The following is a 20,417-nucleotide window of genomic DNA, read 5'->3' as shown; positions in this document are numbered from 1 at the left end:
ACATTTATCAGAAGGATAGAATTATTCATATATTTCTTTTTATTCTTACTCTGGCATTTAATTTAGCCCATGCTTTTTGATAAATGTTCTATTGCATCAATACACTTGAATTCATATACATTGTGTAAGCAATAAAAATCTTCCAATGGAACAAGTGATTTTATTTGTAAGAGAACTTGTTAGGTAGTACTTGTCCCTTGTTAGCTCATGTTTTGACCTAAATCTTAATATATATATACTTTTTTTTTTTCTAGAGTAGTAAAGTAAGTCCAGTAAAACCAACCTAATTTTCTCATAAATAGCTTCAGTTAAATTAGCTTAAGTTCAAAAACTTACAATTCTTATATTATTGAAATATAATTTTGAAAATTCACAACATTGATTTTACAGAAAGAGTGGCAACATTGTGACAAACTACAGTGATCTCAAAATGTCTTAAGGTGAAATTATATGAAATTCAAATCTCAAAAATTTTTTAAAAATTTAAAGGGGAAGAGTACAGTGTCAGAGTGTGGTATTGTAGTGAGTTGTTCCATCTCATTTCCTCTAGGGAGAAAGAGAACCTTAAATCTTAGCAATTTGGCAACAGTTTCTAAACCAGTCAAAACCTCTAATTGTATAACAAAGGTTCTTCTATTTCCCTTTCCTACTGCTTGTGTTTACTGTGCCTGCTAAGTCTACATTGTCTCTTACCCTTTCTTATAGCATTCTTGGGTAAGAGATAACAGCACAGGAAGCAGAAGACAGAAAAGCTGAACCCAACCCTCAGCAAGCAGGATCACTCTCCTGTGAAATGCAGATGTTAAGGACCCAGTTAATGGCTGACAATGACGAGTCATTGGGTAGATTGTTCTTATGTTGACCATTTACAGTCTAATTTAATGCCTTATGTATTTTGTTAATGCTTGAAGACCTCATTCAAGAGAGTTCTATAAAAACAATTCAGAATTATTTCAACTGAAGATATTTACACCTATTCCAAAAGTCTCCATAATTTGTTACCTGAAATGTCACACATCTTCAACCAGCAGAAATTGTTTTATGATTTTCTGTGTTTAAATATGCTTTACCAGTTTATACTAACCTTGAAAAATTTTCTTTTTCCCATTTCAAGTTCCACCCAATCTGACTGTTCCACAGGAAAAATCACCTCTGGTCACCAGAGAAGGAGACACAATAGAGCTGCAGTGTCAAGTTACTGGAAAACCTAAGCCCATCATCCTTTGGTCTAGAGCGGATAAAGAAGTTGCAATGCCTGATGGGTCAATGCAAATGGAGAGTTATGATGGAACACTGAGGATTGTGAACGTATCCAGGGAAATGTCAGGAATGTACAGATGTCAGACCAGCCAGTACAATGGATTTAATGTGAAACCAAGAGAAGCCTTGGTGCAGCTCATTGTGCAGTGTAAGTAAATCTTTTTCTGTGTTTCTATTGGGGGACAGAGAAGAAATAATACAATATTTTAAAAAATGAGGTGATTTTTGGAATTGGATCAAGATAAAATATTTGTACACTATTGCTACCCAATTTAAACTAAAATGTCTCCTAAATCTACCTACTACCTGAGCTAATACACAATAATAGAGTAGAATTGTACTCGTGTGTGTGTGTGTGTATGATATGATTATAATGGTGTTATGTGATTGGTTAATGCCAAAAAAGTCTACAAACCTAATAGTTAAAAACTGGCCATACGTAATGAAGTAAAGTGAAGACTGGAAGTAATTGCTCATTCAAATTATAATACTCTTGTTTTCACAGTTCAGGTTTCTACTTTCTACTTCAGGCAATTGTGTGCCCTTTGACCAAATTATTCACTTATTTCAAGACATTCTTTTGTTTAAATTGTGGAGACCTAATCATTGAAATGCTTTTTGCATATCTGAAGTTGTAAGAGTAAATTGCATAATTATCTAGTGATATTGAGATAATTCAGGCAGGTATTTGGTGCTGAATTTTTGCTTGACTTTCTTAATAAGTATTGTTTAACTGTGAGATTTAAATGATAGATTTTAAACTTTTTAAAATTAAATTATTGTTACAGTTCTAACAAAAATATTATAGACATTGTATGCTTTGTGTTTGCTTTTAGTATTAAAAGTTCCTAAATTCACAAATTGGAGAAGTTTAAATGATGTCCAACTGGTGTTGGATTATTAGGGGATGCCCTGATAATTTTGATGGCAAGGGGTGTGGATATTGCTGAAATAGAAAAAGCAAACTGAACACAGTCTCTTTAAACTCCAGTAGTGCTGCTGGAAATTTTAATTGATGTACTATTTGTTAAATACATGGTGGCAAAGTCCTCAAGAAAATATTGCATTGGATGAAACTATACACTTTAATAAATTAATGTTTTCTTTCTGTGGTTCTGCTGTAACTCAAAAAATGGAAAACAAGATTTAGTCCAAAAATTCCTAGTTTTATATTAGGCTTACATTGACAGATTGAATGCACTGACTTTAAATTTAAAACTGTAATTGAGATATGTTTGAGACTGATAATAGCAAATGCATTTATGCATGAGGTAAGTGAGTGTCAGGGGCGTAGCAAGGGTCTGAAGCTGCTTAACCCCTCCCTTTCCCTCTTTTATAGAAACTCCTATAAATATGCAAACTGTCGTTTGGCATGTACCTTAGCTGATTTCCAATTGATTACTACTTTTTTCTCCAAATAATGCAGCTTTTAAATGGCAGATTTCGTTTAGCAATTCAGTATTGCTTTTTCCCTCACTGGCGGGCCTTTATACTCATGACAATAAGCTCGTAGGTAGGAGAAAAGAATTATAAAAGAGAAATCTCTCCTCAGTTATCCAAAAACAAGCCACACCTTCAAGTGACCACAGAGGAAGTTGATAGAATTTGGAAAACTTCATCTTGTTGGTAATCACAGGATTCTGTGCTTCCTGCAGAGTTGTGCGCAAAGCTCCAGTGTTCCTAAAGCTATTAGGGCAACTGGTTTCACTGTGCTCACACCCCTGTGGGGAAGCACTGACAAAAATAAAAGTGTGGAGGCCAGTGGCTCTAGGGAAATTAGAATTAAAGCTTCAAGAACTACGATCTCTAACCTCCATAGGATATACAAATGTCCAGAATTCTATTGGTGAATTAAATTTCCTTTGCTTTTTCTTCTTAGGAAGTCCCATAGAAAATGCTAAGTTCAGCTCAGGATTTTAAAGTTCAATAGGCAGGCCCTGGCCGGGTAGCTCAGCTGGTTAGAGTGTTGTCCCTATATGCCAAGGTTTCGGGTTTGATCTCTACTCATGGCACATACAAGAATCAATCAATGAATGCATGAATGGGTGCAATAACACATCAGTGCCCCTCTCTCTCGCTCTGCCTTTTCCTCTCTCTCTAAATTGAATAAATAAAATTTTTTTAAAGTTCAATAGTGGAAGACGATAAATACTGGCACAGCTGTCTCTCGTGTCACAGGGATGTAATTGATTGAAAGACATCCATAGGCATAGACAAATTCTAGTTCATTTAATGTAGATAAAAAGATCTGTATTCTACTATATTTTTATATTATATAAATAATGGAATAGTCCCTTTAGTTTAATGTTCAAGATCTCCTAATAAGATTCGTTCTTAGCTAATGTTGTATTAAAATTACCAAGCAATCATTTTATTAAAACTGTTAAAATTATTTTTAACTTCAATTAATTTGCCTCTTCTTAAAATGTATAGAGTGGTTCAGAAAGTGATAAAAGCCTAGAGGTATTTTACACCATTCTGTGTCCTCTTCAGAGAAGCTTAATCGTCAAAATGGAATCATTTAAATTATTTTACTCTTGTGCACCTTGTTCACTCCTAGAAAGCAGAAGATTTATTTTATAATATTTTAACTTCTATAATTACCAGTTACCACACATGATATGGGCCAGAATAAGTTGCAAATATAATATTTTTTTAAATAGTGTTTTAAAATTAATATTTTAAAATTGCTAAATGAAACTGCAAAGTACATTGTAGTTTTAATAACAGACTTTCAAATTTTTAGACAGTTAATTTCATTCACATGTTTTTGGAACTATATAACAATTCTTATGTTAACTTTTGACTCATTTTTATTTGAAGCATTAGAATGAATCGTTGAAAATACACATCAGGGTTATATTATTGATTCATAATATCAGGGAGGAAATTTTTTTCTTCTACCCTTCTAGACTTTTTGGCTGGTCTGATAATTAAATTGACATAAGACAAATTAATATGAGTAAAATAATTTTTAAATTTGGTATATACAAGAGCACCACAAAAATATGAGACCTAATGGCAAGTGGGCAGTAAAGGCTTATATGCTGTCCTGAGTTAAGGAATAGGATAAGGGTCTGGGACTTTAAAAGGGGGAGGGTAAGTCATAAGGATGTTTGCCCTGCCAGAGAAGTTATCTCTTGTAAAAGTTCTCTCTCTGAGCCAGGATCTTGATCTAAATTCTTTTAGGTAGGTAAGGGGAAATAAAAGTTTTTCTTGAGTTGCTGGTCTTGATTGCCTTCAGCTCAAAATAATCCACATGCCTATGATGTACATTTTGGGGTGGCATATTTTGCTCTCCTTCAATAACATTTAAAAGCCATAGTGTGTGTAGAACTTAATGAACAAAACTAGGACAATTTCCTTTAAAAAAAAGTCACAGTAGTAAAGTTATTTTTTAATTTATTCATTACACTATTGACTATTTGAATACTGATTAAATAAAAATGATATTGGATGAATGTACTCAGATATGTATACTAAGTGAAGAAACTATGGTATGCTTATTATTCTCCTAAAAATTGTTTTTTATATGTATATTTGTTTTATATACATATACTTGTAGTAGTGTATACTATCATTTTAATTTCATAAATGAATTATTTTATTTTTAATAAAAGTTATCCTTTAGGGTTTTACCTCAAAGTGCTGGTGAAATATTTTAATAAAGAGAATATAATTTGAAGTCTATTTCTTTGAAAATCAGTCCCCCAAAAAATGTGTACACAATTTAACAGCTGATAGCTCAATTGATGTTTCTTTCTTTTCAGATTTAGTACATTGGAATTAATTATTCAAAGTGTGTATACATTTTTTGGAAACCTTATATATGATGCAGAATGTCACTTTTATTATTAAATCTTCATTATATATATGGACATCTGCGTGACCTACAATTAAAGATGAGATATTTCTGTTATGAAAATAACAGAAATATACACTAAAATATACACTAAAAAACAAAGACTGACAACAGTGTTAAATTGGATTAAACAGTCTTTTCGCCATCTCCAAATGAGGTTTAATGCACCACTTACAATATATTTTCCAAATGAAGAACAGGTATGAAAGAAAATGATCAAGGCTATTGATAAAACCATGTTCTTTATCTGTTTCCAAAGCAAGACCAAATTGCTTGAATAGGAGGGAGCCACAGATCAGAGATTTACTGCTTACCCTTTCTCAAGAAATCTTGGGCAGAGTGCATGCTAATTTCTTTCAATCAAAATGAATATTCAACCCAAGACCTTATAAAGAAAAGTTATTAAAAACAGATTGGGATATACAGTATCATATATGCACCTTATTGTTAGGCAAATTACTTAATAATTTTCTGTAGGGTTCAGATGTATAGAATGACTGTATTGAGCAAATATAATTACTATTTTGGAATTTTTAAAAAGTGAATTGCTCTAAAAATATTAGTGTGATTAGAGATTAATCAAGAGTTTAAAAAGAGACAAGGTAACTATTGATAAAAGAGGAAACAAAGGAACAATTTCTCATATTCACACAAGAAGACATTGAAGGATATCCAAAGGAATTTGGAAGTGATTAGGTAAGAATTCTCACTTAACAGAACAATAAAATGGCTTTTAGCTCTTAGCCTGGAAAGCCATGCTTACAGAGTATTTCCTGTTCTCCATAGTAATCCAGCCCAGCCCTTCTCAGCCTGGTAATCAGGGTAGCTGGGTTTTACATCTTTAGCCAGGCTCCTATTCCTCCATTCTTCAACTGCTTTTCACCTTTTAAGTCATGACTAAATTCCACTTCTTTAGAAAACCTCTTGGCAACTGAGAAGGGTCCTCCTTGATAGTCCTGTGGACAGTGGTGTTTAGTCTGCACAACACATTTTAAAAAATCTATCTTTATTGTTGAAAATATTACAAATGCCCCCTCCCCACCTCATTGACCTCCTCCATCCCGTCCCATCCCCCTCCCCAGGCCTTCACCCCTAGATTGTCTGTGTCCATGGGCTATGCATATACATTCTTTGGTTAATCTCTTCCCGCCCCGTCTGCCTCCCCTCTTCGCTCTGAGATCTGTCAGTCTGTGCCATGCTTCTATGTCGCTGGACCTATTTTGTTTGTCAATTTATTTGGTTCATTTGATTCCACACATAAGTGAGATCATGTGATACTTGTCTTTCTCTGACCGGCTTATTTCACTTAGCATAATACTCTCCAGGTCCCTCCATGCACAACACATTTTAGAACTTCAAACTAAAACACTTTGTTTTGAATATATGTGTTAGATGATATACTTCTTTCAAAATCAGTGGTTATTATTTCACTGCTGCCTTCCTCAAAATTCTCTTGTAATATTGCCTGTGAAGTTCACTTAAGCAATACAAGCAAATACTTCTAATTACGGTATAGTTTTCACATCAAGCTTTTATCTAATTGGATTTACTTTTTTCTCCAATATGACCTGATTATGACAGACTTTTGTTTACACCCATAACATAAATTGACCCTCAAAATTAGAAAACTTATCATTGAGGTTATTCAAAAGACTAAATCAGAAACATAAATGGTAAGTTCAAAGTCATTTTCAACATAAAAAGGTAATGACTGCATTATGAGTATACAGTCACTGTATTTATCAGGATGATAAATTTGAAGAAAACATTTATTTAAAGAATATTGTTTGATCCAGAGTATCCTGGCTTTTATTACTCATTACTATTGTTAAAAGACAAACTAAGGTATATTAAGATTTTTAAGAGTGTATTTGAGCAAAAGTCCTTTCTAATTAGCAGCACCAAATTGTAAGTGGTTAAGAGCTCTCTACCCATAAGAGCTCCAGTAGAGACTTTTATAGAGAAAAGGCAGAAGCAAAAAAAGGTTACGCACTGGAGATAGTTTAAAGCCTACGTGGTTATTTGTGATTGTCCTTGGGTTTTAATTTTATAATCTTGAGGCATTTCCAGGTCTAGATTTTGGGTTGCTTAAATAGGCTGCAACAGTATTAGAGCCACCTGAGTTTAGGGGCCTCCTTGTTTAATTAGTTTAACACTATATATATATATATATATATATATATATAGCCGTTGGCAAATATCTTAATATCTCTAAGTTTTAGTTTTTCTGTTTCCGAAAGAAAATTGTTTCCCCTTTTTCAAGTAGTATTTATTTAAAATAAATTTGAAAAGTCACTAGGACTTTGTTTACCATGGAGCACAAAATGGAAATTATTTTAATATATAAGTTCTATATTGTAATGTAAAGGATACATTTTCTTACTTGCAAATCATTACTCCTATACCTTATTTTACTGTTTTTTTCTGAAGATTGTTGATCCACTCCTACTATAATTTAATCTCTTTTTGAGCCAAAGCTACTCTTACATTTTTAGCACTATAATACTTGTCAGATTCACAGGTTCTCAATTTTAACTGACCGATTGATTTCCAGGGTTTCTGCACTAAGGAAAAGCTTAAAGCTAAAACTCTACTTGGTAATTTCATCTGCTCAGTGCAAAATTTTGTAACCTACTTGATTAGAATGTAGTTTGGTGAAAGTTTTTAAGTTTATTAACAAAATAACATTTTAAGCATTCATATTTCATATTTTAACATTAATGAATATTAAATAGAACTCAGCCTTTATTGCAAAGTGTTTCTTTATTTAAATTAAATGACCCTATTTATTCTTTTGTTGTTTGCAGAAGTTATTAGAACCATTAATCAACTGAACCCTGAGGCAGTGTTAATATTTTGAAAATATTAATATTTATATTATTTTCTCCCACATGACCTTCTTCTTCCCCCAGGTAGCTGTTTTCTTAAAAAAAGAAATAATATTCTTATCAGATGATGTATAATATAAACTTTATAAAATAAACTCTAGACTTTTTATTTCAAGTCAATATGTCATATAAATATGTCTTACCTCATTTTCCAGCAGACTTAATGAGGAAGTATAATAGAACCACTTGAAAACAGATCTGTTGAAATATTTTATTATTATATTACTTCTGAATATTTGAAAAATTAACTTCCCAAGTAGATATGGTATTTTATAGAAAATCCTTAGGATGGGTTTGTGTTAGCTGAACTGCTCCTGCCGCCCTGGGCAATCTCCTTGCTCCCTGGTTTCTCCCTCTTCCAGAGACTATAGCAGGGTAGATAACCATCTGAGGACACTGTCAAAGAAAAGAGAAAGCCTTTCTTTCTAACCACCTTCTCAATGTAGATCAGAGACACAGTATCATTCTTGAGCAATGGACAACAGATTGCCTGGAAAGATCGGTTCATCAAGTACATAGATCAGGGAAAGGAAAAGTAAGCTTTTTTTTCCCCTGGTTCTATCTTTGTTGCTGTCTTAATGCAGATATAACCATAGTTTAATGTTTAGAAGATAACTTATTCATTAAAAGTTTTATTTTCAACATCTATACAAAGAAGTGGGATAAAGCCAGTGAGTTTTAACAGAATGATTAAAAGAATTGACAACTTAACCTAGCCACGGCTTGTGTCCATTGATGTCATCTATGTACTTCTGCCCACCCTTGATGTACAGAAATAAATTCAAGTGGATGATTATAGCATTTCTATAATATTGAAAAATATTTTCTCTTGAAAACCTTCATATATGTAATGAAATTAAGTGTATTTTAAAGAAAGTTTATGCAGCTTCTTTTCCTAATGTATTTTCCTTTCCTCTTTCCTATCTTACTTTATGGAAAAACATTCTCTAAGAGAGGTGAACATAAACACATATAAATATAAAAAATATTAAAAAAACTATAAAAATTCTGGGCCTTTTTCATTTTTCTTAGTTAAAAGGGTATTTATCTCTCATCAAAAAATAAATGCATTTTTCTCAAATATGGAATTTAAGCATTTACTTAATACCTTGATGTCCCATGAAAATAAAAAAATAATAAACCATTAAGACATTAAGATTAATCACTCATAGAGGTTTACAATAATATATCTCATGAATATGCCTGTGATTTTATCAATTTATTTTAAGTATACCACCAATAGAATGCTTAGTGCAGAGGAAAATGTTAAATATGCAGAAGACATGGGTCTCTGGTTAGGAAAAAAAATGCAATTCAAAAGAAAAGCTTGACTTCCTATCTCTCAGGCTGGATATACACATCTACCAGAGTGTCTAATTTACCTGCAAGCATTGATTGTATAAAATTCTATCTTATTGTTAGCAATTCTATCTTTATTGAATTTCAGTTTTTGTTTTATATTTAATACCAGTCACAGATTTTTGTTTTTCCTATATTATTTTTTTGGGGTTTTATTATATTATAGTGTGTTAATAAATTTTAACCTAGTAGTAAACTCCTTTGTAACTTACTGGAGGGTCTTCTTAAGTTTAACTATATTCAAATTCATGGGCCTACAATAGGCACATATGCATCAAATTCATTTACAGATATAAGACAGAAGCCACAGCTTGACAGCTAGCTTGCCTCTCACTCCCCACTCTTGGCTACACTTGGAAATTCTGAAAACATTTAGATTTTCATGATGGGAGGAGGAGGGATGCTACTGGCATCCAGTGCATAGAGGCATAGTGGCCAGGGATGCTGCTAAGTGTCCCAAATGCATAGGACAGAGTCCCAACAAAAAATTATTTTGCCCAAAATTTAATTATTTGCTTTGTGTGGGTGTGTATGGAGGTGGGAGGACAGTTGTCCTGCTAACTTTAGGGTGTTTAGAGGCATTCTTGGTCTTTAATTTTGACATATCAATAGCATGACCCTCCTCCCATGTCATAACAATAAAAAAATGTCTCCACACATGGCCTAATGTACCCTGATGGGCAAAATTACACCAGGTTGAGAACCACTGCCTAGATGATGGCTTACAAGATCTACATAATTTGGGCATGGGGACTATCGTAGAATCCTCTGCCGCACAGGAGCCAGTGTCTCTTGTAAGAAACATAGAAGTATAACTTTTAGAATTGCTGAAGTTACAAGAATTACTACACTAAGTTCAGAGCTACGGCTTCCTACCACATATTAACATTCCTCTCATCCAGAAGGGATTTAATACAGAAAAATTGCCTAAAATTGTAGTTGACATTTTTCTCTTATCAAGTTACCAGGGGAGCAGGACCAGAACTTTAAAAGAAGGTCTAATTCTCATGCAATAGGGGAGAAGGGATTTAATCATCTTTTCAATGCCTCTATTTACTTCATCTGCCATTTTAAACTCTTTTAGTAGTTATTTTGTTGTAGTATTTTCTTCCTTTGATCATAATCATTACAGTGAGTGTGGTGTGTGGGTGTGTGTTAAGTATGTTTTCAATTTTTTTAACTTGCTTTTTGATTTATATGAACTGCTATAACCAAATTTTCTTTTTTTATATTATTATTTTTTAATTAACTAATTTTTATTAAAACATTTTAATGTGGACACTATTGCAGGTATCCCCCTTCACCCATCTCAGTGTCCCCTTCCTTTGGAATTCATCACACTATTGTCCATGTCCTCAGTGTATACATATATGTTCTTTAGCTAATCTCTTTACCTTCTTTATCCAGTCACCCCCACTTTCCTCCCCTTGGGCACCAGCCAGTCTGTTCCATGTATCCACACTCCCAGTTCCATTTTGTTCATCAGTTTATTTTGTTCATTAGATTCTACATAATAGTGCGATTATTTGGTATTTGTCTTTCTCTGGCTTTGTATCTGGATTTTAAGGGGAGTAACCATATTTCATGCTATCCCATTAAGTTATTATTATTATTATTTAAATATATCTTTCTTGACTTCAGAGAGAGGAAGGGAGAGGGAGAGGGAGAGAGAGAGAGATAAAAATGTCAATGAAGAGAGAGTCATCATCCATCATCTGCCTCCTGCACACCTGTGAGTGGGGATCAAACCCCCAACCTGGGCATTCCTGACCAGGAATCTAACCGCAGTCTCCTGGGTCCTAGATCAATGCTCAACCACTGAGCCATGCCTGGCCGGGCTATTATTATTTTTTTAAACATGTTTTTATTGATTTCAGAGAGAGAAAGGGAGAGGGAGAGAGAGAGAAACATCAGTGAGAGATCATTGATCAACTGCCTCCTGCACGCCCCCTACTGGGGATTGAGCCTGAAATCCAGGCATGTGCCCTGACTGGGAATCCAAACGTAACCTCTTAGTTCATGGATTGATGCTTAACCACTGAGCAACACCAGCTGAGTTCCATTTTGATTATTTTTATTAGTCTTATGAATTCCTTTCTTCAGGCAAATGAGCATTCTCTTGAAGCGTTAAATATTCTAGTGAGGAAAAGCAAAGATTTCCAAAAGGAAACTGCAAGACAAGCTGACCATGCATTGAGAAACTGAAAGAAATTCTCCCTTGATTTCATACTTATTAGACCTATTTTAAATGTGGAAATTATTCTTTCTTCTTAATTCCAAACTATTTTCAAAGAGAAAGATGTCAAATACTGTTTTGAAAATTAGTCAATATGTGCATTTTGTTCTTTAATACTGTTTCTCAATGAATTAATTAAAATGTTTTCCTTGAGAAAGATAAGTAATTTGAATAGCAATTGTACTTTTTTGTTTTTTGTTTTAATTTCAGAGTGGCATAATTATACAAAAATTAATCAAGGGAGGAAAACATTAAAACCTAAGCAAGGGCCAGGCCAGGCATGGCTCAGCGGTTGAGCATCAACCTAGGATCCAGGCGGGGTTCGATTCTGGGTCAGGGCACATGCCCAGGTTGCGGGGTTGATCCCCAGTTGGGGACATGCAGGAGGCAGCCAACCAGTGGCTCTCTCATCATTGATGTTTCTATCTCTCTCTCTCCCTCTCCTTTCCTCTCTCTGAAATCAATAAAAATATATTTTAAAAAAACAAACAAAAAACAACTAAGCAGGGAGTTGAAAAATATTTTTTAAAGATGAGATGAAGCATCTTATTTTTTGCAATGAAAAGTATGGATGAAATGGCAGATGTAATCTGATGTGCCTTCAGTTATTCTTAGTTTCTTTGTCCCAGTGTCAACATTTTTTCTGATCATTTCACTGTTTGAAAATATATGCTCTTAAGCAAAAGTTGACTGCTTCATATATAATGTAAAATTATAAACAACGTTCTTTATTGTTCAGTTAAAAGGGATGAGTAATCTGAGTATGGGAAGTTTTCACTTTAAGTGCTGACTTTAAACCCTAAGGAACAAATGTATAAACCAATCAATCACATACATACATAGATATAAATACAAATGATGCAGGTATTTAGAGAAGTATAAATGAGTGCCATACATATCTGTTTATCTCTCTATTTATTTACATATCTGTCTAATCTATCCACCTGTCTGTCTATCTCAATGCTGGCTCCACGCAGAGGGCATGTTTATTGAGTAAACAATCATTCTTCTTAATGCATGCTTCTTCTTTGTTATTTTTGATGCTACAAATACTAGTTCTATTTCAACCTTCCAATCATGTCTCTATTGCTACTTATTCTTCCTCTCTCCAAATTATATTTTGTTCCTTTTCTCTTACTCAGCACTCTTGATGCCTGCCAACATAGTGACTTAAACTATCACTGCTATGCAGATCTTCCCCACATTTGTATCTGAGACATTTAGCTCGTTTCTGTGAAGTTTCAACTTAGTTTCCTAATGAATTTTAAAATCTAATTATGTCTAAAATTAAACTTAGAGTGAGCCTCCTTAACTATTTTTTCTCATTATTTTTTTTCTCTTTTTGAGTTCCTTGTCCCACCTAAAAATATTTCTGTCTTCTCTCTTACCAAGATTAGAGTAACCATTCTATCTTTTCTCTCTTCCCAAATGCATTTAAAATTAAAATACTGGAGAAAAGTAAAAACTCATCTTATGGTGAAGATGGTGTGGTAGGTAAATGTGGTACTCACATTGTCCCACAACCACACAAAAATTACAACTAAATTACAGAACAACCATCATTCAGAACTGCCTGAAATTGAGCTTAACAGAAGTCTTACAACTAAGGACCAAAAAAGAAGCCATGTTGAGACTGGAAGAAGGAGCAGAGACATAGAACAGGCTGGTCTCACACCCATGTGTGTTGGATAAAAATTGAGAGGGATATTTTAGCGGCAGAGGTTTTCCCTGAGGAGCAAGAGGCCTTAGTCCCACACCAGGACCCCCAACCCAGGGTTCTATTGCCAAAATGAGAAGTTACCATAAATTTTGGCTGTGAAAACCAGTGGGGATTGTGGCTGAGTGAGACAGAGGCTCTGGGAGTCCCAGGCAACTTCTCTTAAAGGGCTCATGCACATACTTACTCAGACTCACTCCCTCTGAGCTCCAGCACTGAGGCAGCAGCTCAAAAGGCACCAGGGACATATGGGGAGAAACTGAATTGTCTGGCATCAGGGCAAGAGCTAGAGGGGCAACATTTTCCCAGACAGAAGTGCTGGCAGAGGCCTTTGCTTTTTTTCTGAGCCCTACACACACAAAGACAACAAGCAGGTATCATATCTGAGTTGCTAACACTGTCATCCACCCACTGTGGTGATTCTCTGAAACCACACCCAACATTCGAACCCACCCAAGTGGTTTAAGTGTTTTCCATATGAATGACCTGTCTTGGCTCATTCATCAGACTTTCCTAAAATCTCTCAAACAAGCAACATCAGACCTCAGTGGCTCTCATGCTTCCTGCTAAGTGGCCCCAGGCACTGCACTAGTGGAAGCTGGCCTTGGTTCACCTGCAAGCCCAGCAAAAGTAGCAAACATCTGTAGATCACTTTGTAGCTCATACCAGGAAGACCCTTGCAAAACACAGGTGATAGCTACATTGGCCTGCACTTTCCTTGAGGCCACAGAGCTAGTGCACCCAGTGGACAGCTTCAGACTACATCAAAACACCACTCAACCACCTCCATGAGCTTCATACTCAAGGGTGGACTCAATGAGCATGACAGGTCCATTGAAATAAGTCCTGCTCCATGGGGTGGGCCCCTGCACAGTTGATCCTTCATAATGGTCATAGCCAGTCCTTGTAGCCAATTAGCTTGTGGGTAAATCCCTCCCATTAACAGGACAACAGCAATCAAAGCTCAACTACAAAAAGACAGTGAACACAGCCAGCACAGCAGGGGCAGGTGGGGGGGTACATCTGGAGTACCTTGTTAATGTGAATGGGGAAGCTGTGCCATTGGAACATACAAGACACCTACTACATTAGTCCACTCTACCAACCCCAGGATATGTAGCATCCCTACCTAATACATAGAACAAAACAGAGAAAGGTTGCCAAAATGAGGAGGCAAAGAAACATGTTCCAAATGATAGGGCAGAACAAACCTCCAGTAGGAGAACTAAATGAAATCAAGACAAGCAATATACTAGATTCAGAGTTCAAAATACTGATTACAAGGATCCTCGATGAACTTAGGGGAAGAGTAGGTGAACTTAGTGTGAACTTAAACAGCATAAAAAAGGATGTGAAAACCATAAAAATGAACTAGTCAGAAATGAAGTATACACTACAAGAAATAATTTACAGAGAATCAACAGCAGAGAAGTTGAAGCCAAGGATCAAAACAGTGATTTGGAATATAAAGAAGCAAAAAATAATAATAATAATCAGAAAAGAAAAAGAAAAAGAATCCAAAAAAACCCCCCAAAATAGGACAATGTAAGGAGCCTTTGGGACAACTTCAAGCACACAAACATTTGCATCATCAGGGTGCCAGAAGGAGAAGAAAGAGAGCAAGGAATTGAAAACCTATTTGAAGAAAATGAAAAAAACATATTCAACCTATTGAGGGAAATAGACATACAAGTCCAGGAAGCCCAGAAAGTCCCAAACAAGATTACCTCAAAGAGGCCCACACCAATGCACATTATAATTAAAAAGAGAGAATCTTAAAAGCAGAAAGACAAAAGCAACCAGTTACAAGGAGCTCTCATGATTCTGTCAATTGATATCTCAACAGAAATATTTCAAGCCATAAGGGACTGGCATGGAATATTCAAAGTGGTAAGAAACAAGGACCTACAACCAAGACTACTTTACCCAGAAAGGAGAGCATTTAAAATTGAAGGAGAAATAAAGAACTTCCCAGACAAGAAAAAGCTACATGAGTTTGTTACCAACAAACCAATATTACAAGAAATTTTAAAGGGCCAGCATTAAGATGTAGAAAAAGAAGAAGAAAAGATATACATAACTGAAGAACATAATTAAAATAATAAAATAAAATTGCAATAAATACATACCTGTCAATAATAGATGTAAATGCCTTAAAAGCTCCAATAAAAAGCATAGGTTAGCTGAATGGACAAGAAAGTAAGACCCATATATATGCTATCTACAAGATGCCCACCTCAGAATGAAAGCTACACACAGAATAAAAGTAAAAGGATGGAAAAAGATATTTCATGCAAATGGAAATGAAAAAACAATAACTGGAGTAACAATACTTATATTTGACAAAATAGACTTTAAAACAAAGTCTCTACTAAAAGATAAAGAAGGACGCTACCTAAGATAAAGGGAGTAATCCAATAAGTGGATATAATTCTTGCAAACATTTATGCACCTAACATCGAAACACCTAAAATATATAAAGCAAATCTTGGTGGACATAAAGGAGAGATTGACAGTAATACAGTCATACTAGGGGATTTTAACACCCCACTGACATCAATGGATAGATCTTCCAGAGAGAAATTCAACAAGGAAATGGTGGCTTTAAATGACACACTAGATTAGATGGATTTAATTGATATTTTCAGTGCATTTCATAACAAAGTAGAGAATATGCATTGTTTTCAAGTGCACAGGCAATATTTTCTAGGATAGACCACATGTTAGGACACAAAACAAGTCTCAATAAATTTAAGAAGACTGTAATAATTTCAAGCATCTTCTCTGACCATAATGGTATAAAACTAGAAATCAATGATAAGGAAAAAACCCTGAAAAAACACAAAGTCATGGAGGCTAAATAACATGTTACTAAACAATGAATGGGTTAACAATAACATCAAGGAAGAATTAAAAAGAAATACCTTGAAACAACTGAAAATGAGGACACAACAACACAAAATCTATGGGACACAATGAAAGCAGGAAAAAGAGGGAAATTCATAGCATTACAAGCCTACCTCAAGAAACATAAAAAATTTCAAATAAACTACCTAACTGTGCACTTAAATGAACTGGGGGAGGGGACAAACAAAACACAAAGTGAGTAGAAAGAAGGAATAATAAAGATTAGAGCAAAAATGACCAAAATGAGTGAAAAAACAATACAAAAGATCAATGAAACCAAGTGCTGGTTCTTTGAAAAGATAAACAAACCTTTAATCAAACTCACTGAGAAAAAATAGAGAGGACCCAAATAAATAAAATCAGAAATGAAAGAGGAGAAGAACAACTGACACAAAAGAAATACACAGGATTGTAAGAAAATATGAACAACTACATGCCAACAAACTGGATAATCTGGAAGAAATAGATAAATTCCTAGAAACATGCAATCTTCCAAAATTGATTCAGAAAGAATCAGAAAAGATGAATAGACAGATTACAACCAGTGAAACTGAAGAAGTAATTTTAAAAACTCCCAACACATAAAAGAGCTGAATCAGATAGCTTCACAGGTAAATTTTAGGAAATATTAAAAGAATGAACAGCTATCCTTCTACAACTATTCCAAAAAATTCAAGAGGAGGGAAGACTTTGAATCTCATTTTTGGAGGCCAGCATTACCTTAAATTTAAAACCAGATAAAATACTACATAGAAAGAAAATCATAGGCCTATATACCTGATGAACATAGATGCTAGAATCCTCAAAAAAAAAATATTAGCAAACCAAATCCAGCAATACATTAAAAAGATCATACACTACAACCAGGTGTGATTTATTCCAGGGAACCAATGTTGTTAACAATATCTGCAAATCAATAAAAGTGATACACCACATAAATAAAATGAAGAATAAAAATACATTACCATATCAATTGATCAAAGAAAACACTTGATAAAAATCAACCACGAATTTATGATAAAAACTCTCAGCAAAGTGGTAATAGAGGAAACATACCTCAATGTAATTAAGTCCATATATGACAACCCATGGCCAACATCAGACTCAATGGACAAAACCTAAAAGTGTTTCCCTTAAGATCTGGGAAAAGACAAACATATCTGCTTTCACCACTCTTATTCAACATAGTCCTGGAACTCCTATCCACAGCAATCAGTCAAAAAAGAAGAAATAAAAGCCATTCAAATTAGAAAGAAAAAGTAAAACTGTATTATTTGCAGATGACATGATACTATATAGAGAACCTGAAAAATTCTACCAAAAAAAACTACTAGAACAGATAAATGAATTCAGAAATGTAGCAGGATATATTATAATAAATGTCTATGCATCATTTGCATTTTGTACCCCAATAATGAACTATCAGAAAGGGAAACTAAAAAAGCAACCCCATTCACAATTACTTCAAAAAAATTTAAATGTGCAGGAGTCAATTTAACCAAGGATGTAAAAATACCTGTAGCCTGAAAATTATAAGACACTGAAGAAATTAACTGAAGAGGATACAAATAAGTGGAAGCATATACCATATTCAAGGCTAGAAAGAATTAACATAATTAATGTAAAATTAACATAACATTAATTATATCCATACCACCTAAAGCTATCTATAGATTCAATGTAATTCCTGTTAAGATACCAGTGGTGTATGTCACAGAACTAGATCAAATACTCCATAAATTTATATGGAACCACAAAAGACCCTTATAGCCACATCAATCTTGATAAAGAAGAGAAAAGTTGGCCTGGCCGGTGTGACTCAGAGGTTGAGCATCAATCTATGATCCAGGAGATTGGGTTTGGATTCCCAGTCAGGGCACATGCCTGGATTTCAGGCTTGATACCCAGTAAGGGGCATGCTGGAGGCAGCTGATCAATGACTCTCTCACCATTGATATTTCTCTCTCTCTCTCCCTTTCCCTTCCTTTCTCTGAAATCAATAAAAATATAAGAAACGAAAAGAAAAGAAAAAAGAAAAGAAACAAAGAAAAGAAAAGAAAAGAAAAAAGAAAAAAAAAGAAAAGAAAAGAAAAGAAAAAAGAAAAAGTTGGAGGAATCACTTAACTCAACATAAAATGATACCACAAGGCCATAGTTATCAAAAGAGAATGGCACTGCATATAAACAGACATATAGATCTATGGAAGAGAATAGAGGCCGGAAATAATCTTAGACCTTAATAGTCAATTAACATTTGACAAAGGAAGCAATAACATGGGCTAAAGATAGTCTATTCAATAAATGGTGTTGTGAAAATTGGACAGATACATACAAAACACTGAAACTAGACCACCTTCTTTCACCATACACAGGAATAAGCTCAAAATAAATTAAATGTTGGACTCAAAACCATAAAAATCCAAGAAGATAACATAGATAATAAAGTCTCTTATAGCAATATTTTTTCTGATGTAGATCTTGAGCAAGGGAAACAAAAGAAAAAATAAACAAATGGGACTACATCAAACTAAATACTTTTGCACAGCAAGGGAAACCACCACCAAAATGAAAAGACAACCCACTAAATGGGAGAATATATTCACTAATACATGTGATGAGGGTTTACTATCCAAATTTTATAAGGAACTTAGAAAACTCAACACAAAAAAAACAAACAATCCAATTAAGAAATTGACAAAGGACCTAAATAGACATTTCTCCAAAGAGGACATGAAGGTGGCCAATAGAAATATGGAAAGATGTTCAAGGTCACTAATCATTAGAGAAGTGTAAATTAAAACCACGAAATACCATCTCACACCTGACAGAATGGCTATCAACAATAAATCAACAAACAAGTATTGGCTAGGATTTGGAGAAAAGGAAACCCTCATGCACTGTGGTAAGAATGCAGATTGGTGCAGTCACTGTGGAAAGCACTGTGAAATTACCTCAAAAAATTAAATGGAACTGCCTTTTAACTCACAATTCCACTTCTGGAAATATATTGAAAGAAACCCAAAATGCTAAATTGAAAGAATATATGCACCCCAATGTTCATTGCAGTGTTATTTACAATAGCCAAGATTTGGAAGCAGCCCAAGTGCCCATCAGTAGATGAGTGAGTACAAAAGCTGTGCTACATTTACACAATGGAATACTACTCAGGTGTAAAAATGAAGGAATTCTTAACTTTGTGACAGTGTGGATGGACCTGTAGATTATTATGTAAAGTGTAATAAGCCAGTCAGAGGAATATAAGCACCATATGATTTTACTCATATGTGGAATCTAATGAACAAAATAAACTGACAGAGTGGAGGCAGACTCATGGATACAGAGAACAGATTGACAGCTGTCAGATTGGAGGGTATTGAGGGCTGGGTAAGAAGGGTGAAGGGATTAAGCAAGGCAAAAAAAGAAAGACTTATGGACACAGACATCAGTCTGGTAATTGCCAGAGTGAAGGGAGGGGTGGGGGGAAGTAGAAGTGCATAAAGCGGTAATAAGTGGTAATGGAAGGAGACTTGACTTGGGGTGGTAAACACATAATACAATATACAGATGATGTATTCTGGAATTGTATATCTGAAAACTATATAATTTTATTAACCAATGTCACTCCAATAAATTCAGAAATAAATAAACAAATCAATTAATTAATAAAAAGTTCAGACTCCTAAATTGGCACACAGGCTCTTCCACCTTTCTCTTATATCATATCCCATATTCTAATCAAGGTGTCAAGGTGAACAGTTCATTATCCTGTGCACTTTAGGATCTGATGCTTTCGGTAATTTTCTTTGTCATGAATGTGCTTAAAGTCACCTTTATGAACCCACTCTTTATGACAACAGTCAAATGCTAATTCTCTCAAGGTGTCCTTTGAAACCTTCAGCTCTATCTGATCTTTTCATTCTCTAAATCTGCACCTTTTTTCTGGACTTAACAATTTAATTCTCCTACTCCTAAATTATGTAATATATATATATATATATATATGCTGTCATATATATATATATATATATATATATATATATCTCACATAATTTATAACATTTAACTTTGTGACAGCATAGACGGACTGGTAAATTATTATGCCAATTGAAATCAGCCAGTCAGAAATAGCCTTTTTGAACTTGGGCAACATCCAAAGTAACATTTAATAAACCAAATAACAATCCTACA

The 20,417-nt window shown here is 34.3% G+C and overlaps 1 protein-coding gene across 1 annotated transcript in view; it reads left to right on the top strand.

Moving 5' to 3' along the window:
• The window catches only part of MDGA2 (MAM domain containing glycosylphosphatidylinositol anchor 2), an 829,367-nt gene that overhangs the window by 631,798 nt on the left and 177,152 nt on the right, over positions 1–20,417 (top strand). Inside the window, exon 8 of the mRNA XM_081140380.1 lies at positions 1,115–1,408. Within this exon, the coding sequence (XP_080996506.1) occupies positions 1,115–1,408 (294 nt within the window). The remainder of the gene's footprint in view (positions 1–1,114; positions 1,409–20,417) is intronic.

This window comes from Miniopterus schreibersii, assembly GCF_964146895.1.
Source record: "Miniopterus schreibersii genome assembly, chromosome: 1".
In the NCBI taxonomy this organism is placed as follows: domain Eukaryota; kingdom Metazoa; phylum Chordata; class Mammalia; order Chiroptera; family Miniopteridae; genus Miniopterus; species Miniopterus schreibersii.
The sequence above is the reverse complement of the archived record's forward strand: the minus strand, read 5'-3'. Positions and strand labels throughout refer to the sequence as shown.